The sequence below is a fragment of the Citrus clementina genome, unplaced genomic scaffold, assembly GCF_000493195.1.
Source record: "Citrus clementina cultivar Clemenules unplaced genomic scaffold, Citrus_clementina_v1.0 scaffold_1, whole genome shotgun sequence".
Lineage (NCBI taxonomy): Eukaryota > Viridiplantae > Streptophyta > Magnoliopsida > Sapindales > Rutaceae > Citrus > Citrus x clementina.
This window is the reverse complement of record NW_006263303.1, coordinates 7,472,273-7,498,865: the sequence shown is the minus strand read 5'-3', so window position 1 is coordinate 7,498,865 and position 26,593 is coordinate 7,472,273. Positions and strand designations below refer to the sequence as shown.

Sequence of the window (26,593 nt, the reverse complement as noted above, 5' to 3'; positions counted from 1 at the left end):
ATATTCTAAATAAATATTCCTATTTCATAATAAAAGATGGTGGAATGAATATTATTTTAATGGAACTCGATTTTTTTTTAAAGAGAAATATTGATTAAATAAGGATGAGAAAATTTAAAGATAATAAGATAGTTTATGCCAAAAATCTTCAAGCAAAACAAAAGAACCAGAGAAAAAGTCCAAATTTTGCTAAACTATCCGCAGCTTCATTGCAGTTCCTCGAGATATGTTGAATCCTCAAATTATCCTTTGGTATAATAAGTTGTTATATTTCAGCTATAATTCAAAAAAGATCAGTCCTCATACTTTACCGTAGGGATGGTAATGGGGAGGGAAGAGGAGGGGACCAACCTCCTTATACTTATCCCCGATATCTTGCATATGTCCTTATCTTGTCTCCGTCAGAATTGCTTAAGGGAATCTCCGTCCCCTCCTCAAATAATAACAGGGGATCCCCGAAGGTTCCCGATTCCCGAATAAATGATACATTTTTTGTTTTCGATTTTAATTTAGTCATACTAAAATAAAAAATTAGAATAAAAGTAAAGTTTGACAATATTTCTTACAATAACATTGATCCATTACAACTGTCACATTACAAAATACAAATCATCAAAATAATTATCTTCGTCAATCTTCATAATCGTACAATAAAAAGAAAAAGAAATTACTTTTATATCAACAATAATATAAATAAAATTGATATATATACTTAATTAATATTTTTAAGAAAAATATTTACCTCTTGCATCTTCTACTCCTCCTATTCTTCCTCGAGAAATGTGGCAAATTGAGAGATAGCCTCAAGTTTCAAATCTAAAATAATAAAAATAATATAAGCAATGTAACTTATAAGTGAAAATATTAATAATTATATAATATAATTACAATGTAAAATAAACTGATATTGTCGTTGTAAGCTTATAGCCAACTTTGACAGTACATTAAGGCCTCCAATATGCTTGGATGAAGTCTGTTACGATTGGTGCTCACAATTCCATTATCGGTGCTAAAAGTTGATTCAGAAGCAACAGTTGTAATTAGAATTGCCAAAATATCTCTAACAATTCGAGCCAATATAGGATGCCTATGTGCATTTGTTTTCCACTAACTCAAAATGTTAAAATCTTTCGTCTGTGGTATACTTTCTTATCCAAATATGAATCTAACTTATTTGCAACAGCCACACAGTCTCCATTGTTTACATAATCATCAAATCATGTCATCCATTTGGTTGCTTTCTTATAAGAATCCCCCATAGATCTAGTAGAACAAGAACTAATACAAGTATAACAGTTGATGGAAACTTCAATTTATACTCTACCACTAATTCCCGGTGAAGGATGACCACTTTCCCAACATACAACTCTTTATCATCACCATAAACCATAGAAAAGTAATATTCAATGAACTTGCAAAAATTAAAGATATAGGCCACACCCAAAATTCCACTCATATCTTGCCAATATTTATCAAATTTCAGTAACATCAATTGAGCCAAATGTTGAATCTTATCACAAGGTGATAAAAGCCAATCTTGTAAAGATAATTTAATCTCACACACATGTTTCAAGAACACATTCAATGTTGGATACTGAGTTCCTGAAAATAACTCAGTGACATCATAAAAGCTTTTCAAATTCTCTTCCAAAATAGTGGCAAATTGCCAATCTTCCTCACCAAACAAACATTTATATTGTCCATCAATATGCTTTAATCGAACAAAAACATTTTTATTTTGCAACACAATTGAAATCATAAGACATGTGGAATTCCACAAAATAGGACAATCAAGCACTAATTGTTTATCATATTTAACATTTGAACGACTAGAAAATTCTTTAAACTTTTCCTTTTTTTTACATGATCAAGTCCAAAAAACAACACTCGCACAAAATTTTGCAATCCCATCATTAATCACACCCCTCCCTTGTTTGACAATCAAATTTAATATATGAGCACAACAACGAATGTGAAATAATTTTCTGTGCAAGATGAGATCATCTCTATTAAGTTTAATCAAAAGATATTCCATAATGCAGTCATTGGCAGAACAATTGTCCACAATCATAAAAGATACCTTATGTACAAGGTTAAGATCCATCAAGATATATATATATAATAGTCAAATTTTGATTTAATAAACATGTAAGAAAAAATAAGTTTAAAAAAAATAAAATTAAAGACCTTACCTCAAAACTAGACTCTGTATCATCCAAAAGTCATCAATAAAGTTGCAGTAACTACCATGTACCCTTTTGTTTGGGTATCCGCAGTCCACAAATCTATTGTGATGGCCAATCTACTTTGATTACTTGTCAAGGCATTCAAATTCTTAGCCTTTTCATTCTCGTAGAAATCCAATATCCCCCTTTTTAATTGTATTTCGGGACACATGCTTCCACAATGGGTTAAGTGAGGATAATATCTCTCTAAATCCCTCATGATCAACAATACTTAATGGATACTCATGTTTGACAATTGTACGTGCAATTGTTTTCCTTGTGACATCTTGATCAAAAACAAAGTTTCTACCTTTTAATGTCCTTTATCTCCCTTAACGGTATTCAACTTTGCTACGTAGTGATTGATTTCTTTTTGTTTTTTCATGAAACAAGATTTCATATGGTCATGCAAATGATTTGTTCCATCATTTTACCGTGATACCAACTTGGAATTACAATAGTTACATGCTGCCTTTTGTTCTCCATTAATTATTTTATTCTCAAAATGATCCCAAACAATAGATCTTAACTTCTATGTTCTTCCTTTTTTTGATGACCCATCTGGAATCGCATTTCTTGTTTGACCATCATCATCCACATGGACTACATCCACTAATTGTGGTGTAGCACTTGACATGTTTGCTTCCACTAGCCTAAAAATGTACAAAATAAAATAAATTAAACATAATACCAATTAAAATTTTCACTTAAAAATGATTTTTGCACAAGAATTTTATAAAATCAACAAAAGCATCAAGTTATCTTCAAACTATAGGCCACTACTTCCATTACACAAAATGAAAAAATCAATAATAAAAAATATTAACAGTTACTTGTGACAGTGAGAAATCAATAATAAAAAAATTAAATATATAAATTGAGAGAATTGAGAATTACCTGTAGGTGATCCTAGTGAATGGCTATGGAACAATGGCCATGCGGTGCATATAGATGGTGGCATGCAAATGGATGTGGCGTGATGTGGGTGATGATCGTGAATGGCGACAGTGGAGTCTTAAGGCGACTGGTGAAAGTTAGAAATTAGGTATTAACTATTATGTTTAAGATTATGTATTAGTTTTTGTTTTATTATATTTAAATTTAAAATATTTAATGAATATTATAATTAAAAAAAAATTGGGCCAATAAAGAGGAACATGTGGACTTTATCCTTGCCATCACCATCCAGCCTTTTCAATGTCCTAAATAAAAATTTAAGACTACAATTAGTTAAATATGCTCAAAAGTTTAATAATATACATATTCTGAAATTTTTATTTATGCTAATTGTTGGTTAATTTGTATAGGCAATTACTACCAATGCCAATGTGCAAGTATACACAACAAGTAATAAAGTGATAAGTATTCAAGATTGTTTCCACAAGAATTGATGTTATCAAAATGTTAAAGCAATCACAATAGTGCAATTCAACTTAGGACCGAAATAAACAATTGTAAAGTAATTTCCAAAGTAATCGAGGGTTGTGAAAGAATTAAATAAAATAATACCATAATGAAATAAACTATGTTAAATGTGTCTAAGATTCAATTGAGATTATAGTAGTTGAATGATCAAACTCTCCTAATGGGGTGACTATTGTCTATCAATTTAGCACCAGTTGTTACAATAAGTATTGTAGCACTGGGCAGAATAAATCTGCATCCGCAGCTATCGCATGTTGGAAGTCTCATACCTTTAAATCTATTAACAATGACCAGTTGCTAATATACTTATGGTACGACCTTATAACATTTAATCTCTCCACCCCACAAGGTGAACACTATGTCTAATGTGTCACAAATCCTAACGTCAAGTATTGCCCTTATGAGATTCAAGATAACTTAATTCAGGAAACTCAACTTAAGATCAAGTAGTACTCTAGTAATATCCACTAAGACATGCCATTTTGCTGCTCTATCTTAACTGAAACTATTAAATGGGTGGTCAACCAACATAACAGTTATATTCATAAAAGAACTACTAGAGTAAAATGTTACAGCAATACTATAACAACATATAAGAACAGTCAAGAACCCATTGGATTATTTCTCACTCAACTACTAGTAAATTTAGTTCATATTCTGAAAGAGAAAAATAAACATAAATATATTAATCTCGGAATACTTCAAAACAATTAAAGGAAGAAGATAAATATAAGTGAGCACGGTGAAAGACAATTTCAAATAATTCTGATCGATTCTCCAATGTTGCCTTCAATTCCGATCTTCTTCTTTGTTCATTGTAATTATTCTAATGATAATTCCCTTGCCTCTTTTCTATGTGGTGCACACCTCCCTTTTATATTGCAAATTAGGGTAAACACAAATCTATGAGCGTGCATGCGTTAAATTAGGAAACATGCGCTGACCCGCCCTTAAGTTTTCTCCCGCATTGCTCCCAGATTGCTACAGCACATGTTGCTCTAACATCCTCAATAGCACTGCATTATTCCCAATAATGCTTTTCTTCTTTTGTGGCCATCTTCTTTCCTCATCTTGCTCATCTACTGTCTCAACATCCCCTCATGAATTAAGACTTTTTGAGAACCTACAATTATGCACTTGTTTTTAGCACAAATTACTTTGATTCAAGCAAAACTTATTAAGACTCAATTAAAATGAATGTTTATGCAAAATGTAACTAAAATGTAATAAAAACACCTTATTTGTTCTCTAAGTGATCTTGATTCAAGTCTAGAATTGATGTAATAACTCTCATTTCCTAGAGTTATCACTAATATTTAATATTTTATAATTCAAATTTTATTATTTATTTACTAATAATTTTAAAAAATTAAAACTTAAAATGGGGAAACAAGGAGGGGATGAGGATTTCACCTCATCCCCGTCCCTTCCACGAATAAGAAACTAGGTAGAAAATTGTGTCCATCCCTTCCTCGAATAAGAAATTAGGCATAAAATTATTTTTGTACGCTCTCTAAATGAGGAAAATTTCCAAAGGTACCCGTCCCCATGGGGATTTGTGACATCACTACTTTGCTGCCCTTGGATGAGCTAAATAACATACAATCAATCCAACTCGATAACCAACGGAGACACACCAACCTCTCTTGCAAGTCTGAAACCAAAGCGTAAGGCTTCTGCCTCAGCCACATTCCCATCATCAAAATAAACACTAATGCCGACCCATGTTAACATAATTAAACCTTCATGATTGTGAATCACATCCCCATACCTAACTAGTGGTGGAAAAATATTATGATCTAATCCAATTTAAAAATTTTAGGTTAGGATCAGATCAGGTTACTTGCCTAATTCAATTAGGTGATATTTACTAAACTCGATCCAATGTAGAAACCCTATCGGGTTGGGTTGAAAAAAAAATCTAAAACAAAACTAATGTTGCCAATCAAAACTACTAAACCAATAAACAAAACCCACATTCACACATGGATATAGCACACAAAGTCATTTGCATATCTAAATCTATAAATCATATACAATGCACAGTGCACTCACACCTTACACGCACATAGTAGTTACCAAACAAGTAAACACACATAGAGATCAGAAACACATATGGCACGACAGTAGCCAGCAGCCATCGACGCAAGCCCGCAAAGCCAAGCCATCACTGTTGCCACGACAAACAAATAAGATTTGTTGCACATCAAGCTACTGCCTACTGCCACTTGCTTCATCGGCCACCTCCAATTTAATGAGAGTAAAATGGAAGGAACAATGTTTGTATCAATCAACAAGGGGATAAGATACTTTTAAGCCGAATGGTCTGTCGATGTCGTGCAAATTAATGGTATGAGAAGGCTAGAATTTGAAAAAAGAAAACACCAAACCGACATCGTCATCGTAACACAACGGTAGCGCGTTTTGACCTGAGATTTGGGATTTGGATTTTGAAATTAAGTTTAATAAATTATGTTTATATTGTATGGATTTGCAAGTGAAAATGGAAGATGCGGGAGGGAAGACCGGGGTGTTGATAGACAAGGCAATGAAATCAACAGAATGAGAAGTGGATTTAAGTCCCTTCATGGACCTTATTAAACCCGAATTATCCCGAATCTAAACTCAACCCTAACCCAATTCAATCTGAATTCAACCCGAATTTTGGATTTGATTCGAACATAATCTAATTTAATCTGATTTGATCCAAAATTCGGGTTCAAATTCAGTTTACTTTTTTTCAATCCGATTAACTTAAAATTTGATCGGGTTTATCTGAAGTCGATTTTGCGTAACCTTATAACTAACGATACCTCGTTAAGCATTGACAGTCGTATTACAATTATGCTTAAGCCAACCCACATGAGGCGGTTCCTAAAATATATGGGAAGTAATTGGGAAAGAAACATTTGTACATGCATAGGACTGTTGACAAAACACAACATGCAACCTTTGATCACAAGACATGACAAAAAATGAGCAAGCAGTAGCCTTAGCATACAAAAGTTTATTCCTCTACCCCCAAATCCCCTGCATAAGCAAAAGAGACAAATAAAGTCCATCTGATAAAAAATCTAGATGCACATTGTCCTATATATCCCAAAAAAAACTAGACATGACAAAAAATGAGCAAGCAGTAGCCTTAGCATACAAAAGTTTATTCCTCTAACCCCAAATCCCCTGCATAAGCAAAAGAGACAAATAAAGTCCATCTGATAAAAAATCTAGATGCACATTGTCCTATATATCCCAAAAAAAACTAGACAAAACATATATATAAAAAAGAGAGAAATCTCATACATCATAAGCATTCTCACAAACAAATAAAGTGTGAAAAATTAACTCAATAGGACTTCAACATATTACACATCTTGATTGGCAAAAACCCTTTCCAATATGAGATTAAACATAATAGGAAGCAAATTACATAGGGCACGCCAAAGAAAACTTCTAACTTCTAAGGGAGCTTTCAATTTCCAAATTGAGGACTACTGATGTGAAGAACCATCAAACTTTGAGAACATGACATATTCTTCCACCCGTGCGCAGCATATTACCTAGACTTAATAGAATATTCCCCCCATGATCGAAATATCAATAACATGATCTTGAAGAATCTGCAAAGTAATTTAATATTTACAATATAATGGATATCCACCATAGAAAAATGTCGATATAGCATATCCATATTCCATAATTTCCATCTTTAAGCAACTAAGCTACCCTAGCATAATCTCCTAGGGAAACTAGCGAAATAGGTCTGAACAGCAAAGGTCTAGGAATCCAATTATCCTTAGAAAATATGAACATGTTGCCAGAACCAAGAATCCATAAAATTCCATGCTGGAATAGCTAATCCATCGAAGGATACTCTGCTAAACAAAGGATGGATTTCTACTCACGCCCACATCAATAAAAGAATAATGACAAAAATATCTAGCCAATATACTCTTACAGCAAGTGACTCAACAGAAGTAAGTAAAAGCCACCCATGTTTAGCCAACAATGACTTAAAACACCCTCGAAAACTTAATCCTCCATCCTTTTTAGACTGGCTCAAATTATGTCATCCTATTAAATGAATCTCTTGTTTTTCACCCATAGACTCCGACCAAAAAGTTGTGAAATGACTCTCAATATCAATATTTTTTGGAGAGTTTTGTCTTCCTTGAATTAACCTCATCCATAATCTATTTGTCCTACTTCATTTCATTTTTTTGTGTAAAAAAATTGTGCTTATATCCAAGAATTAACTAGTTGATATTTTTTTTCATTTTTGTTTTATTCTTCATTGTAGATAGTTCTTGTCTATAACAATTGGTGAAGTCTACTCTTAAAAATTTTGATACTATAAACCTTTCTCTTATTGCTCTCGAAGTTTTTCCGATGTTGACCACTTATTTGGTAAAGATGGTTTTCGCTTCTAACTTCCTATATCCATATCATTTTCATCATATTCTAGTAGCAAAATTATGCAAAGATACATTCCTCAGCTCTAACACCTCTTTAGTATGGTTCCATTAGTATTTTTCTTAGGAATATGGCTGAAACATTTAAAATAACAAATGTAGATATAATTAAGAGATAGGGTTAGTTGCTTGGAGGGAACTTTTGTTGGATTTTTTAATCCAATATTATTGGATCTTTAATCTAACATTTGACTTATATGTGAATAATTATATGTTACAGACTGTCATATAAGGTTAAGCCCAATTAAAAGTGATCTATTTAGGTTTTCAGTATTATGGACTTTAATGTATCTAACAAGGTGTGGGTCTTTAATATGTAAAGACTCAATGCTATTCTAATTATATGTTGGGCAGAATTAAGAATATTCAGTGACAACAGGAAAATGTTGTCTATATAAGTGGTTATAGTCCTCAGGTCACACGTGTCTTTCTGTTCTTTCTGAAATCACATCATCAGAGAGAGAGCACAGAGAGAACTAGAGGACTCTATAGGAGAACATGTAGATCTGGAAGGCCAACCCTCTACTCTAGAGAGGAATTAAGCATTATGAATTTAAGTACGCTTCCGCATAATTTTGTTATTGATTCTTAGTGATATAACATGAATATTTTTAGGTTATATGTGATGGTTTTCACCAAAAGTTTTCTCTTGCCCCAACAAGTGGTATCAGAGCCTCTTCGTGTTGAATAATTGAGAATCAAATTATTTTTTATTAATGATTAAATCTCTAGTGTCTCGAATTTAATAATACCATAATTATTAAAATTATTGAGTTTTGAGAACAAATTAAGAATTAAATTCAGAAATAAGAATAATAAATATTCCATCATAGTTTCAGTTTCTTTAAGGCTCAAAGTTTGAGGCTGGCAGTTGCCATTACCGTTAAGGTTCATCGCTAAGGTATTAAGCACGGCTGAGACTTCATGGTCATCGTGTGGTTGTTGGACTGCGCGACAGCAAAGCATAGCACCATGCGCGGTTGGGCTATGGCGTGCTGTTGGTGCATGATTTATGTTACTGCAGCATGCTGGTTGTGCTAAAAAGGAAGAGAGCTGCAGCATGGGAAGAAGAAAAACAACAGCCACAGCCACGACATAAAGGAAAAGAAACCGAAGAAAAAAAAAGGACAGTGGCCATTTTTCTGGTCAGGAATGGTGACTGCGTTATCAATCAAGCCACGACTTAGTGGCCGCGGCAACTTAGGTGAGAGTGGCTACCATGGTCGCTGCCTAAGCTAGGAGAAGGAGAAAAGAAAAGGATGAAAACTAGGGCTTCATAGTTTGTATCTTAAACGTTACTAAGGCATTATAATTTTTTTTCAATAGAATAATAAAGTTCTTTTGCATTTAAATTCAAAATCTAGTTAGGCTTAATGAAGATAAGTTTTGGGCCAAATATTTTGGGCTTAATGGATTGAAGGGGTTGATTTATATTCGCCCATTAAAATTAAAGTTAATTTTAGTCCATTAAGATTTAAACAAAAGAGAAAAAAAGAGGGTTTGGTTTTACTGTGGGCTGGTTCAAGATCTGATTCAACCTAAACCGGTCCAGCTCTGACCCGATCAACAATTGATCTGTCAACGGTCAATGTTGACATTTCACTTCGATTGTTGACTGTTGACCAAAATTTGACCCACTTTTTATTTTTTGTGGTAATTTTTTGTGCAATTTTAAATTCGAATATTGGTTGGTTTATATGTATTTTGAGATAAATTAATTGAAGCAATATATCTCCAAAGTGACCTCTTTTATGGAAATTAATTTATTTTGAAATATAAACAGTTTTGTATATGTAATTTCTATAAATATCAATTGGCCCAAAGGAAGATCCATATTTAATAGAATTACATGTGCACCTGTGGCAATAAACACGTGATGATTATTCGGTTTTACATGTGAGCAATAAATCGGCCCAAAGGAAGATTCATTGTTTGACATGTTCTTATTATCAGTGTTTGATTACCACACCAAGATATCATTTACAAGTTAATAGTTTATCCAAAGATAGAATATTAAGGGAGTTTTCGGTATCTTGAAATGGGGTTTACCTTTATTTGATTTTATTTTTGTTTTAAGTCTAATATGAGCTTTTTTGTTTGTTTGATGTTCTCTGATTCAATTATGTCTACTACTGATATTACTACCTGTATCAATTCTATGCCTATGTTAAATGGCTCTAACTTCAAGTCATGGCAAGAGAACCTCTCAATAGTTCTCCCAGTTATGGATCTTGATCTTGTGTTAAGGGTTGATTCTCCCCTACCTCTTACGAATGAAAATACCACTGATGACAATAGGGATATGAAAAGATGGAAGAGATCAAATAGCATGTGTATCTTGATCATGAAGAAGACCATTCCGGAACCATTTAGAGGCTCTATGCCTACAAGGATAACTACAACTAAAGAGTTTCTTGCAAAAATTAGAAAGGGGTTTGTCAAAAACGAAATGACAAGAATGAGTACGATCTTAACAACTTTGATTTCAATAAAGTATAAGGGCAAGAAAGAAATAAGGATAAGAATGTTGCAGATACAACACCTCAGAAGAAACAAGAAAAGAAATCGGACGATCCAGTAGCCACTAGTTGTGTCTTTTACGGTGCTAAAAGGCATGATTTAGTTTGTTCTGAGGTTAATTTAACTTCGGTACCTAGACACACGTGGTGGATAGATTCTGGTGTAATCACTCACATCAGTGTGTCTATGCAGGGTGGCTTGACTTGCCAAAAGCCCAATGATGGTGAAAGATACATCTATGTAGGTGATGGTAAGAAGATTGAAGTTGAAGCAATTGAAAATTTTAGATTATTATTAATGACCAGATTTTATTTGGATCTTGATGAAACATTTATTGTTTCGTCTTTTAGATGGAATTTGATTCATGATTCAAAACTGGCTGGTTCCAGTTCTTTGTCGGGCGATGATAATCTTTATATGCTTGATACAATTGCTTCATTTAATGAATCCTTGTAATTAAGTACAAGAAGTGTAAAAAGAATATTTATCAATGAGAATTCAGCTGCGTTATGGCACAAGAGATTGGGTCATATCTCTAGACGGAAAATAGAGAGGCTTATGTCAGACGAAATTCTCGACCCCTTAAATTTCACAGATTTTGACATATGTGTTATTGTATCAAGGGGAAACAAACCAATAAAAGGAGATTTGAAGCCAACAAGACTTTTGATGTTTTAGAACTCATACATACAGACATTGGTAAGCCATTTCTTAGATAGTCAATAATATTTTATGACGTTTATAAACAATTTTTCTAGATATGGCTATTGTTAGTGTATAAATACTAATGCTATTGGTGTCAATGTGCAAGTGTACACAACAAGTAATAAAGTGATGAGTATTCAAGATCGTCTCCACAGGGATTGATGTTATCAGATTTGCTACAGCAATCTTAACAGTGCAGATTTTGTGTCTAAATTAAGATAAACAATTAGTGAAACTATTATACTAATTAAAATAAAAATGCAATAAATAAAATGCAACAAAGTAAATTATCACGTCAAACTCAAGGATAAAATCAATGGAAATATAGAGTAGTTGAGTGAATAAACTCTCTTAATGGTCTTGACTATTTTTCTAATGTTTGGCTCGGTTGCTACAGCATTTGCTACAGCACTGGACAGAATCCTTATGTATCCTCAGCCGTCGCATGTTGGATATCTTATATCTATATGCAACCTAACAGTGATCAGTTGCAATGCCAACATAAGATATAGCATTACACGCTTAGGTTCTATTTACCCTACAAGGTGAATCCTTATGTCTAGTTCATCACTAATCTTAAATCAAGCATGGCCCTTTTCGGACTCAAGTAAAATCAATCCGAGAAACTCAATTTAAGATCAAGTATTGTTCTGATATGTTCCACTAAGATAGGCCATTTTGCGGCTCTTTATTAGCTAGTATCATTAAATGGGTGATCAACAAAAATAACGAATAAAATAAATACTATCAAAACAAACTACTACAACAAACATGCAGCAACACATATATTTAGTCAATAAAACATCAAGATTATTTATCACTCAACCACAAATAAATTTAGTTCATGGTTTGCAAAAGAAAAATAAAGAACAAAGTTTCAACCATGAAACACATCCCCATGAATAAATAGAAAACACGAAAACAAGAGAATGATAAGAAGAATTGAGCTCCCAATTGATCTCTACAATATTTCCACTTGTGTAACCTTCAATCTCTCTCTTGAATCTTGTTTTTCTTTTGTTTCTTTGTGTTTTCTCCTTGAGTGACGACTCTCTTTAATCCTTATGATGTGTGCTTCTTTTATAGTTGAAAATTAGGGTAAACAGAAGCCTAGGGCGTGCATAAGTCAGATTAGGAAACTGCAGATCGCAATTCTGCAAGTATCCAGCACGGAATTTTCTCTGTCGTTGTTCCAAGATTGCTACAGCAACTGCACTGTTCTAGATTTGTTTCAATTCTTTTATAGCCATGTTCTTCCTCCTTTTTGCCAGCCTATTACGTCAGTATTCCTTCCATGAATTATAAGCTTCTGGAAACCTACAATTATGCACACAATTTGAGCACAAATTACTTATCAAGCAAAACTTATTAAGACTAAACTAAAATGAATGTTTATGCAAAATGTAACAAAAATGCAATAAAAACACATCATTTACTCTCTAAGTGATCTTGATTTAAGTCTAGAATTTCCATAATAACTCTCATTTCGTAGAGTTATCACACCCTCAAACTTAAATCGTTACTTGTATTCAAGTAATGACAACAACACTCACTCTGTAATCACACAATCACGCAACAAATAACTTAACTCTGTCATCAAATTTGCCATAGTAGTTCAGTTCTAGACTTAGGCTTCATTATGTGCAAAGTGTGTATGTGCCACTTTGATCAAATTCCAAAGGTGCTACAACATTAAACAAACTTTGTATACAATTCAGAGGTAGAACACAAATATATTCACATATGGGGGAGCAGAACTCACAATTATATTCAAACTGTGCTACAAAAATAATTTTTTTTTTCAGTTAAACCCTTCAATGCAACATTGAGCTTTCATGTGAATGTCTATCACTTGTAATAACGACACTCAATTACTCATTCAAAATATATGTCAAAGTTGCTACAGCAACGCATTCAGGATGTTATATCTAGTTCATACTTTTGGACGCCTTTGACTCAAGGCTGAACATGGGGCTCATGAACAGACTAGGTTACTCAGTATCTTAGGTAGCAGACCTCTTTATCACCATTTTTTTTGCTTTTCTTCTTTTTTTTTCTTTTTTTATAATTGCTGCAGTACTGCTCGTAGCTCGTGTTGCATTTGGACTCAAGTTTGCATATGAGGTGCATACTCAACCCTGGTTATTCAACAACTTAAACCATTGGAGCAAAATTTATTTCATAACAGGTAAAGTCCAATAAAAATTTTCCCCCAAACTTAAGATATTTTCTACTCTTTTTTTTTGTTTTCCTGGCTCTGCTACAGCATTCTCATAAAACTCAACCAAAGTCTAAGTGTTGGGACAGAAGTTCAACCTCCATCTATAACTATCTTTACTTGGCTTTCTCATAAATACTAAATAACACTCAATTTATCTTCATTAGGTTTTCAAATCCATACACAAATATTAGATAACAGAGCTTCACACAACACACAACACAAACATAAACACATGCACTCAGAAACATAACCCCCCCAAACTTGAGTGGTGTTGTGTCCTCACAAGCACACAAAACAAAACCACATAAACCAGACATGCATACACTAAATAAAAGGACATGTAGAATGAATTAGAAAATTAAAACTAAATGAAAGAAAAGTTTTACAGAAAGAAGCAAAATAAACTAGCAGGTAGGAGGGTACTTCCCTGTAAAGGGTCACTTTTTCTTTGATATACTTCTCAAACGCTCCTTATCATAAAATCTTATCAATCCATTTGCTACTGTAAAAGCAAGAAATGCCTCTGTTGTTTGAGAATCTTCTGTTATATGTCATGCTGTAAGTGATGCTGCAGCAATTCCTTCCTGCTCTTTTTGCCCACATTTTTTTTTACTTGCTGCAATGTAACATAAAGACATAAAAAAATTAGATGCACACTTAAAATAACAAAAAGACAAATTAAATAATTTAAAAGCTAAATTCAATGCCATAAAAACTTGAAACAACTTCCCTTATTGGGTTGCCTCCCAATTAGCGCTTGATTTTAGGTCTTTCAGCCTGACCTTTCTTGTTTCCTCAACCTGGATCCTTCAAGAACCGATCATTCTTTAGGCTGTTCATATCATCTCTCATATAGTGCTTCACTCTCGGCCCATTAACCTTGAATTCTTATTGGTTTGGAGTGAGTTCCCTTTGCTGGATTTGTTTGTCAATTCTAAAGGGTTGCTTCTCCCCTGACCATGTTATGTTAGCTGTTTCATGATCTTCATCATCAAGTTCTTCAAATGTTACAGCATTGATTTCTTCCTTACTGCAGCAACTATGTAATCTCTTTGCTATAACAAAGTCCACAACACTGATAAAATTACAATCTTCAATCTCATCGGGACTCTTCATGACATCCAACACCTTAAATGTAACTTGTTGGTCATTCACCCTCATGGTTAATTCTCCTTTTTTAACATCAATTAAAGTCTTTCCCGTGGCTAAGAAAGGTCTCCCTAGAATGATTGGCACTTCTTTGTCTGCCTCAAAGTCTAGCACAATTAAATCCACGGGAAAAATAAATTTATCCACTTTCACCAACACATCTTCAATATTCCCTTCTGGATATGCATGAGATCTGTCAGCAAGTTGTAAAGACACGGTTGTTGGTCTACATTCACCAACTCCCAATTGCTTAAACACTGATAAAGGCATAAGATTGATGCTAGCCCCCAAATCACAAAGTGCTTTGCCACTGTATTTAATGCCTATGGAGCATGGGATTATAAAGCTTCCTTGATCCTTCATCTTCTGTGATATCTTACTCTGGAGCATTCGGCTGCACTCTTGTGTTAGAACAACTGTTTCAAACTCTCCAAGTCTTCTTTTCTTTGTCAAAATATCCTTCAAAAATTTTGCATAATTTGGCATTTGCTCTAGAGCTTCCACAAAATGGATATTGATATGTAGCTGCTTCAGTACTCCTAAGATTTTGCTGAACTGCTTGTCTTGTTTTTGCTTCTGAAACCTTTGAGGAAATGGTGGTGGATGTCTAAACTGTTGTGCTGCAGCAGGTTGTGCAGACTGCTTCTCTTTTGCCATGTTCTGGGTTGGTGCTACAGCCTCGTTATCCACAAGTGTTGGATCATCATTTTCGGCAAATGCTACAACTTGACTACTCTCACCAGTGTGCTGTGAAGTGGAGGAATGTGAATCTTTTTCAATTTGAGTTTCTTTATGGATTGAAGTGGGCTCAGCTCTTCTTTTTGGTACACCAACAAGACCATGAACATCCTTTTCAGATCTCAAGTTAATCACTTTGCAGTGCTCTTTCCCTTCTCTTCTTAGGTCCTCTGTATTACTGGGTAAACTACCTTGGGGTCTATTACTCAATGCTGCAGCAAGCTGTCCAATTTGATTTTCCAAGTTTCTCAAAGATACAGTATGACTTTGGATAACTGCTTCATTCTTCACAATATAATCCTTAATCAAACCTTCAAGGGAGCTGAATTGATCATTGTTGATGTTTTTTTGCTCTTGATTTTGCTGATAAAATCCACTAGGTTGAGCAAGTCTATTCTGTCCATTGAATGTTGCAGCAGGTTGATTCTGACTACTCCATGAAAAGTTCGGGTGTTGTCTCCATCTAGGGTTGTAAGTGTTTGAATATGGATTGTCCTAGTTCTGTCTATTGAAGCTGCCCACATAATTGACTGAAGTTGGATTTCCAGGACAATTGTCGAATAAATGTCCTTTTCCACAATAAACGCAAGACACATCAGAAATTTGGTTAACAGTTGTTGGAGCAGTAGTCATAGCCTTTACCATCTTTGTTAATGAAGCTACTTGGGCTGATAATGTTGTCAAGGCATCTATGTTATGGACTCATGTTGTTCCTCTTACTGCAGCTTGTCTGGTTGATGGCCACTAATAGTTATTGTTGGCTATCCTCTCCAAAATTTCATAAGCCTCATTGTAAGACTTAGATAATAAGGCCCCATTTACTGAAGCGTCTACCATCAATCTAGTGCTTGGGTTGAGACCATTATAGAAAGTTTCCAACTGTATGCAGTAAGAAATACCATGATGAGGACATTTTCTGAGTAACTCCTTAAATCTCTCCCATGCGTCACACAAGCTCTCATCTTCAAGTTGATGGAAATATGTGATCTCGTTCCTCAACTTTGCATTCTTGGTTGGCGGGAAGTATTTCATCAAAAATTTGTCAGCCAAATCATTCCATGTAGTGATAGAATCTAGTGGTAGAGAATTCAACCATGCTCTTGCTCGATCTCTCAAAGAAAACGGGAAAATTCTGAGTCTCAATACTTCTTGCGATGCTCCAGCAATCTTGAAAGCATCACTTACTTCCAAAAATAACTTAAGGTGTAGATGAGGATCTTCGGATGGCAAACCATTAAATTGCCCCACTGTTTGAAGCATCTGAAACATCACGAGTTTGAATTCAAAATTGTTAGCTTGAACGTCAGGTATAACTATTCCCGGATGTATGGCTTGAGGAGTCAACACTGCATAGTCTCGAATGGCTCTATCTTTATCGTTCGCCATGTGAATAATGTTGTTGTTCCCTGGTTGCCTTTGAACACATTGTTCATTCAGACCTTCATGTACATTGACTGGTTGTATCCCCTCTCTATGGTTCAAGTTTCTTAAATCTTGCAAATCATCCATTGGTACAGCAGCTTCTAATTCCCGATGCTCTCTTCTCAATCTCCTTGCAGTTCTTTTAATTTCTGGATCAAACTGGAAGTCAACAGATTTATATTTGCGCATGCAAGGGTTGCTAGATCACCTATGTCAACAAAATAAATAAATTAAAATAAAATAAAAAATTAGCACCGTTAAAACTAATTTCACAAATCACAATTAACAATCAATCCCCGGCAACAGCCCCAAAATCTTGTTAATGTATAAAATACTAATGTTATTGGTGTCAATGTGCAAGTGTACACAACAAGTAATAAAGTGATGAGTATTCAAGATCGTCTCCACAGGGATTGATGTTATCAGATTTGCTACAGCAATCTTAACAGTGCAGATTTTGTGTCTAAATTAAGATAAACAATTAGTGAAACTATTATACTAATTAAAATAAAAACGCAATAAATAAAATGCAACAAAGTAAATTATCACGTCAAACTCAAGGATAAAATCAATGGAAATATAGAGTAGTTGAGTGAATAAACTCTCTTAATGGTCTTGATTATTTTTCTAATGTTTGGCTCGGTTGCTACAGCATTTGCTACAGTACTGGACAGAATCCTTATGTATCCTCAGCCGTCGCATATTGGATATTTTATATCTATATACAACCTAACAGTGATCAGTTGCTATGTCAACATAAGATATAGCATTACACACTTAGGTTCTATTTATCCTACAAGGTGAATCCTTATGTCTAGTTCATCATTAATCTTAAATCAAGCATGACCTTTTATGGACTCAAGTAAAACTCAATCCGGGAAACTCAATTTAAGATCAAGTATTGTTCTGATATGTTCTACTAAGATAGGCCCTTTTGCGGCTCTTCATTAGCTAGTATCATTAAATGGGTGATTAACCGAAATAACGAATAAAATAAATACTATCAAAACAAACTACTACAGCAAACATGCAGCAACACATATATTCAATCAATAAAACATTAAGATTGTTTATCACTCAATCACAAATAAATTTAGTTCATGGTTTGCAAAAGAAAAATAAAGAACAAAGTTTCAGCCATGAAACACATCCCCATGAATAAATAGAAAACACGAAAACAAGAGAATGATAAGAAGGATTGAGCTCCCAATTGATCTTTGCAATTTTTCCTCTTGTGTAACCTTCAATCTCTCTCTTGAATCTTGTTTTTCTTTTGTTTCTTTGTATTTTTCTCCTTCGGTGACGGCTCTTTTTAATCCTTATGATGTGTGCTTTTTTTATAGTTGAAAATTAGGGTAAACGGAAGCTTAGGGCACGCATAAGTCAAATTAGGAAACTGCATATCACAATTCTGCAAGTATCCCGCACGGAATTTTTTCTGTCGTTGTTTCAGGATTGCTACAGCAATGGTTGTTACAGCAACGGCTACAGCAACTGCACTGTTCCAGATTTGTTTCAATTCTTTTATAGCCATGTTCTTCCTCCTTTTTGCCGGCCTATTGCATCAGCATTCCTTCCATGAATTATAAGCTTCTGGAAACCTACAATTATGCACACAATTTGAGCATGAATTACTTTAAATCAAGCAAAACTTATTAAGACTAAACTAAAATGAATGTTTATGCAAAATGTAACAAAAATGCAATAAAAACACATCATTTACTCTCTAAGTGATCTTGATTTAAGTCTAGAATTGCCATAATAACTCTCATTTCATAGAGTTATCAGTTATATATATCTCCTCCGTGAAAAGTCACAGTCTTTGGATATATTCAAAAATTTTAAAGTTGAAGTTGAGAACTACTCGGCAAAAGAATCAAAAGCGTCAGATATGACCGTGGTAGCAAATACTATGACAGATATGATGGTTCAGGTGAACAACGTGTAGGACCATTTGCTAAATTCCTAGAGGAATGCGGTATCGTCCCACAGTACACTATGCGGGATTCGCCCACTATGAATGATGTTGTTGAAAGATGAAATATGACACTTAAGGGCATAGTGAGGAGTTTGATTTGCCATTCTACCTTATCATAATCACTTTGGAGAGAAGCACTTAAGACTACAACATATATTTTTAATAGAGTTCTAACTAAAGCAACTGCCAAAACCCCTTACGAGCTTTGGACAGGCAAGAACCCTAGTCTAAAGCATTTGCATGTTTGGGGATGTGCAGCTGAGGCAAGGCCTTATATGCCTAATAAGAAGAAACTGGACTCAATTGATGGTAAGTTATTATTTTATTAGATACTCATAACGATCCAGAGGGTATAAGTTCTATAATCCCACGATTAAGTTGATTTTCGAGTCGGGAAATGCTCGATTGTTTGAGGATGTCGAGTTTAAGAAGGGAGATATGGCTAGAGACTTTGTCTTTGAAGAGGAATATGTTGATATTCGCATAGGTGTTATTGGCATTGATCAAGGTCTCATTCCTGACTTTGTTCAAGACACAACAGTTCAAGACAACATTGGGGAACCCCCCATACAAGAAGTTTTTCCAGAAGAACAAACTCTACGACCTCAAGAACCTATGCCATTAAGGAGATCCACTAGAAAAAAGAGAAGTGCATTGCCAGATGATTACATTATATTTCTCCAAGAACATGAGGTAAACATTGGAATGATGGAAGATGATCCAATCAACTTCCATCAAGCCATAGAAAATTCTAACTCTCAGAAGTGGATTGATGCCATAAATCAGGAGATGAAGTCTATGAAGGACAATGACGTATGGGATCTTGTCTCCTTGCCAGAAGGTACGAAACCTATTGGTTGCAAATGGATATTTAAAACCAAGAGGGATTCGAAAGGTAATGTGGAGAGGTATAAGGCGCGTCTTGTTGCAAAGGGCTTTACAGAGAAAGAAGACATTGACTATAAAGAGACTTTCTCTCTAGTTTCTTTGAAAGACTTTTTCAGGATTATAATGGTATTGATGGCGTATTTTGATCCTGAGTTAAATCAGATGGATGTAAAAACGACGTTTCTCAATGGTGACATTGATAAAACAATCTATATGGTGCAACCAGAAAACTTTGTGTCTGGAGACCCAAAGAAAATGGTTTGCAAACTTAAGAAATCATTTAGGGGCTCAAACAGACATCTTGACAATGGTATTTCAAGTTTCATCAAGTGATCATCTCATTCGATTTGAGATGAATTTCGTTGATGATTGCATATACCATAAATTCTAAGGGAGAAAGTATATATTTTTTTGTTTTATATGTCAATGAAATTTTGCTTGCTAGCAGCAATATAGGCTTATTGCACGACACCAACAGATTTCTAGCTAAGAATTTTGAGATAAAAGATCTCCGTGATGCCTCTTTTGTATTAGGCATGTAGATACACCGGGATCGCTCACAAGGTATTCTAGGATTATCATAAAAGAGCTATAACGAAACGGTTTTCAAGAGATATGGCATGCAAAATTGCAAACTAAGTGATATCCTTATGGCTAAGGGAGACAAGTTCAGTCTCAATCAGTGCTCTAAGAATGATTTTGAGGAAAAACAAATGTAGAAGATACATATCCATTAGCAGTAGGAAGTCTGATGTATGATCAGGTTTGTACGCGACTAGATTTTGCGTACGTTACTAGGATGTTAGGCAAATATTTAAGTAATCCAAGAATAGACCATTGGAAAGCATCCAAACGGGTCTTACGGTACTTACAGAGAACAAAAGACTGCATGCTCACATATCAGATGTCGAATAAGCTTGAGATCGTTGGGTATATTGACTCTGATTTTACTGGATGTCAAGATAGTATGAAATTCACTTCGGGTTGCATCTATCTACTAGCTGAGGGTGTTGTCTCTTGGAAGAGTGTTAAATAGTCTCTTATAGCCTCTTCTACGATGGCAGCAGAGTTCATAGCATGTTTTGAGGGCTACGGAATTTTGCCACGGGAATGCGTATAATAGATGGTGTTGATAGACCACTCAGATTATTTGTGACAATAAGTCAGCAGTGTTGTATTCCAATAACAACATGAGCTCGACGAAGTCAAAGTATATAGACATCAAGTTCCTAGTTGTTAAATAAAGAGTTCAGAGTGGACAGTTGTCTATAGAGCACATCGGCACAGACTTCATGATTGCAGATCCACTTACTAAGGGATTGCCACCCAAGACGTTTCATGAGCACACTGCTCATATGGGTGTCATGTCATTGAATGATATTCAGTTTTAGTGGAAATTTTTTATTTTAGATGCTCTTGTAATATAGACATTTTTCAGTTATTTCGGTTTATGAATATTAAGGTTATTTTCTGCAGAAATAAAGTTTTAGCGTATTTACACTCTGATTTTGGTATGATTTGATCTCACTAAGGTTTAAGGTGGACCAATTGGAAATAGTCATGTTAAGATCACATTGCATGAAATTTTCATGCTATACATCCACATCATAATCTATGTCATTTAGTTGTATTTTCATAGTGACCATTGATAGGTCGAGTTACGATAGTTGTAACGAAGGCCGCTTTGATTCTATGTTAGTATGATTGATGGGTCGGATTGGTTATACATACATTTGGTAATGACCGTAAGGTTGAGCTCATTCGGTTATTTTTTTGAAAAACATAATTATGAGGTTACACAAATAGCCTAAGTGGGAGATTGTTGGATTTTTTAATCCAATATTATTGGATCCTTAATCCAATATTATTGGATCCTTAATCCAATATTATTGGATCCTTAATCCAATGTTGGGCTTATATGTGAATAATTATGTGTTGCAGACTATCATATAAGGTTAAGCTTAATTAAAAGTGATCTATTTAGGTTTTCGGTATTATGAACTTTAATGTATCTAATAAGGTATGGGTCTTTAATGTGTAAAGGCCCAATAGTATTTTAATTCTATGATGGACATAATTAAGAATACTCAGTGACAACAGGAAAATGTTGTCTATATAAGTGGTTATGGTCCCAGATCACACATATCTTTCTATTTTTTCTGAAATCCCATCATCAAAGAGAGAGCGCATAGAGAACTAAAAGACTCTCTACGAGAACGCATAGATCTGGAAGGCCAACCACACTACTCCAGAGAGGAATTAAGCATTATGGATTCAGGTACACTTCTGCATAATTTTGTTATTGATTCTTGGTGGTACAACATGAATATTTTTTTTATTATAAGTGATGGTTTTCACCAAAAATTTTCTCTTACCCCAACAACTTTGACTCAACTTTTCTACGTACGTCAATTACTAAACTATTTTAGTGTTTACCTTTAAATGGGGGAGACAAAAGAACGTATAAAGCACGGGAAGCTTCAAATACCATAGTTGGATGTGAGGTAAGATAAGATAGCCAACGTCCTTACACTACAAAGATGGTTAAGTTTGATTTTCTACGTTTTAATGGTAGTGAGGAACCTATAAGTTGGATATTTATATAAAAATAATCAATTTATCCAATTTCACGACACACTAGAGGAGGAAAAAGTAGCACTGGCCTCTTTTCACTTAGCAGAAGAAGCAAAATTATGGTACAAATTACTGGGGCGAGAGTCCCGGAAAGTATCTTGGTAGGAATTCAAAGAATGTCTTCATTCGTGATATTGTCCAATCCAATTTTTTTGATCCTTTTGGTGAGCTTACCAAATTGCTACAATCTGATAGCATGCGAGAATTTCAAACTCAGTTTGAAAGGCTGGATTGTTTTCCCAAGATAAACAAGTTAGTTGTTTTGTCAATGGATTAAAAGAGATTATCAAGTTGTATAGCTAGAAGACCAACTACTTCATCGGTAACTTTAGGCTTGGCACGGCTGGTTGAAGCTAGAAAAGTATCTTTGCGCAGAATTTGCTACTAATAAAGAAAATTGATTAAAAGAAAATTACTACTTCCAAGACACGTCCTTGAGGACAATGATACGCTTTAGGGGGGAGGAATGTTACATGAATTAATCAATTACTGTCACTTGATTTTCTAGAAAGATTTCTTGGATTGGTTTTTAAAATTAGGATAGGTGATTGAATAAGTTGGTTAATTTAAGTTAAAGATGTTCCTTAGGGTATGATTGTGATTGGTTTAGCTTCTTGAAAAATCAATTCTTATGTAGATTTTCAAATAATCAACGTTGTAAACAATTTAGTAATGTGTTTGGTAAATTAATATTATACATTAAGGGTTCCTCTATGATCCTGTAATTTTTTTACAGCATCAATAATGTTTTTAATTGTGCACCATTGGATTTAATCAATGGTACACAATATTTGTAGGTAAAAATAAAAATAAAAAATAATGGTAAACGGTTAACAAATGTGTAAGGGGTGGAGAAGTTTGTAAAATAACTATGACTACCCTTAGAGTTTGAAACAATTTCACTTAAATAACATATGTTATTTAAAATTGTTTTTCAATCTCCCTTTAAATTTGAAATGTGATAATCTTTTTTAAATAAATCTTCCAAAATCTATTACCATTAAGTATAAAATATAATGGTATTATTTAACACAAATCAAATAAATAAGTTGCAATTGCAAAATTTATATATGATATAACACTAATAAATAACACAACTAAGTACATATAGTTAAATAAATGCCATAGTTATATCAATAAACTCATTGTTGAGATTGTTTGTAACATAAAAATTACTTGATCACACATGTTTTAATAAAATTTAATATCGTATATTAAAATACTCATTATTTTATATAATATTAAGGGTCATTGTATAATTGATCATGAAGTATGTATCATTTTTAACACCCATTTAACATACTTATTTTCTGTACTTTATATTTATCTTACGGTTAGTATCCTCACATGGTGGGAGTTTTAAGTTTTATAAGCTTATATATTTTCATTTTATTTTCAAATATCACTTTGTTAATTTCATAAAAGTTAAATCCAATATATATTCCTAATGAGTTTTAGTTTATGAATCGTGAAAGATTATTTTATTGATATCCTTGGATTGTAATTATAAAATTTTATTTTATGAAGAGTCATTACTTTTGTTATGATAGTTAATAGTGACAATAAATAAAATATTGTCTCCGATAATATTTACGTGAGAAAAAAAGTGAAAGAAAATCATTTATATTTTTAGATTTTTATTGACATGGTAGAAAATTATCTGAGCCTTATAAAATTTAACTTTCACAAGCTTGTTTTCATTTTATTTTCAAATGTCACTTTGTTAATTTCATAAAAGTTAAATCTAACACATATTCCTAATTAACTTTAGTTTATGAATCATGAAAGATTATTTTATTGTTATTCTTTGATAGTAATTATAAAATTTTTATGTTACGAAGAGTCATTACTTTTATTATGATAATTAATAGTGTCAATAAATAAAATATCACATCAAACAATATTTAATGGACAAAATGAGGAAAAAAAATCATTGCATGTTTTTATATTTCCATTATAAATATATGGTTTGGGATACTTTAACTTAAAATTTTGACACAATATTTGAGCCACTAATATATCATAATCTAATGGTTGATATTGAAAGTCAAAGCAACATTTCATAATGTTATATCCTCCACCATTGAATTGCATGAAATAAATAGTTTAATTTTTTGTTAAAAAATTAAATCAAAATATTTCTCACTCTATAGTTATATAGACATATATATTTTTCAATAATAATTGGTGAATAAAATATTTCTCATTTGTTGTAACTCATATAGTATTATTAATAAAACACATATAAAATAGTTTATTGAAATACATTCTATTATCATTATTGTTTAGGTATTAATGGTTTGTAATTAAATTCATACAATACAAATTATTATAAGACTTTGTGTTAAATAACCTACTTGATATTATATTTTATACTTAATGGTAATTGATTTTGGAAGATTTATTTAAAAAAGATTATCATATTACAAATTTAAAGGAGGGCTAAAAAGTAATTTTAAATAAAATATGCTATTTAAGTGAAATTATTTCAAACTCTAAGGGTTGTCACAATTATTTTACAAAAATTCTCCACCCACTTGAACGGTTAACAAATGGTTTATTATTATTTTTAAATTATTTTTTTAGTACAAATATTATACACCATTAATTAAATCTAATAGTTCACAATTAATACAAATTGATACTGTAATTTTTTTACAGTATCATAGAGGAGTAGGTTTTTAAAATTAGGATAGGTGATTGAATAAGTTGGTTAATTTAAGTCAAAGATGTTCCTTAGGGTATGATTGTGATTGGTTTAGCTTCTTGAAAAATCAATTCTTATGTAGATTTTCAAATGATCAACGTTGTAAATAATTTAGTAATGTGTTTGGTAAATTAATATTATAGATTAAACACTTATCAAATAACCTAATACACATATTTTGATACAATAATCTTAAATATTAAGTGTACTTGTCAAATGAATAAAATATACATATTTGTTACTCGATAAAAATAAATCATATTTTATAAACAAATAATATTACTAAACTTATTTTAATTTTATTAATTATATAGTTTTAGAAAATATTTTAAATTGTGGATCACTACTCCGTTGCCGACGTTGGCTTTACACCCGCCAGCGATGAAATTTGAAAGAAATATGCTCTGTAATAGGCACCATTGGATCAGACATTCAACAATATGCACCATTAAAAAAAAAACCGTTTTGGCAATGGGGGGCGTAAAACCTAGCACACGCCTCCGAGAAAATTCATTACAGTGAAACTTCGCTGTTAAACAGTGGTTAATGACGGTGAACCGCCACTTGTATCGAACACAGAAGCTGCCGATTAGACCAGGGGTTGTGTCAGTGACTCATGAAGCACCTCTGTTCGACGGCGGCATTATATGGACGTCAAAAAAAAATCTGAAATTGACTAATTCTTAGCAACATCTTTGACTTAAATTAACCAAGTTATTGTCAACGCAGCTTTATTTTCTTCTAACAGGATCTCCCTAAGTTACAGTTAGCGTAAATTACTGTCTATGAATTTAATCAATCCAGCCTGTTACTATTTTTCCTTAAATATAACGTCAGCCGTTGGATCGGCAACGGGTACACTTTAATCCAGCCAATCCAGCCTATTTCCACTTTTGTACAGAACCTTCGCATTTTCTCCATGAACTGGTACTAGAACATATTTCATTCTAAATCTAATTAGTGCCTATGAATCACCTGCATTTTTCATAAAACAACTATTTAAAAAAAAAAAAACTGCATTGCATTTTATAAAATGGAAACTGGAGCAATATAGCACTGTTTTGTGTAATGCTCCAATTATTGATCATCTACATATAAAGATAAAAGTTCAATTAGTCTATTTCATTAAATTATTGACATTAAATTAGTGTTTGTATTTCTAAAAATCCTCAAAATATCTATGTCATTAAATTATTGACACGCCTATCATTATTTTTTATCCCTTTTCACTTCTTTTTATCTTATTACCCTCTTACAATGATTTATTTTACATTAATATTGTGGATAAAAGTTTGAGCTCTTGCGGGAAAAATTTATGCGCTAAAATTAGTAATGACAATAAACACAAAATGTTGTGGCAAAAGGAATTTTTATTTAGCCACGAAAGAATTGTCGCTCTATAATTTTTTTAGCCATTAACATACTTCGTGGCCATATGTTTTAGTTTTAGCCACAATATATGTCGTCGTTGAATATATATATTTATAGGGCATGAAACTTGTTTGTGGCTAT

General features: G+C 33.2%; 1 protein-coding gene and 1 non-coding gene across 2 annotated transcripts; one reads left to right on the top strand and one right to left on the bottom strand.

The window, feature by feature from the left end:
* Positions 1-14,453: 14,453 nt before the first annotated feature.
* LOC112095601 lies at positions 14,454-16,097 on the bottom strand. The gene is made up of 3 exons (XM_024177709.1): positions 15,975-16,097; positions 15,252-15,848; positions 14,454-15,095 (listed from the first exon to the last, which is right to left on the bottom strand). Exons 1-3 carry the CDS (start codon positions 16,095-16,097, stop codon positions 14,454-14,456), a joined length of 1,362 nt encoding a protein of 453 aa, XP_024033477.1.
* A 250-nt stretch (positions 16,098-16,347) lies between these two features.
* On the top strand, positions 16,348-16,454 carry LOC112095919. The gene has a single exon (XR_002904079.1). It is a non-coding gene; the product is annotated as a small nucleolar RNA R71 (small nucleolar RNA).
* The last annotated feature ends 10,139 nt before the right edge of the window (positions 16,455-26,593 follow it).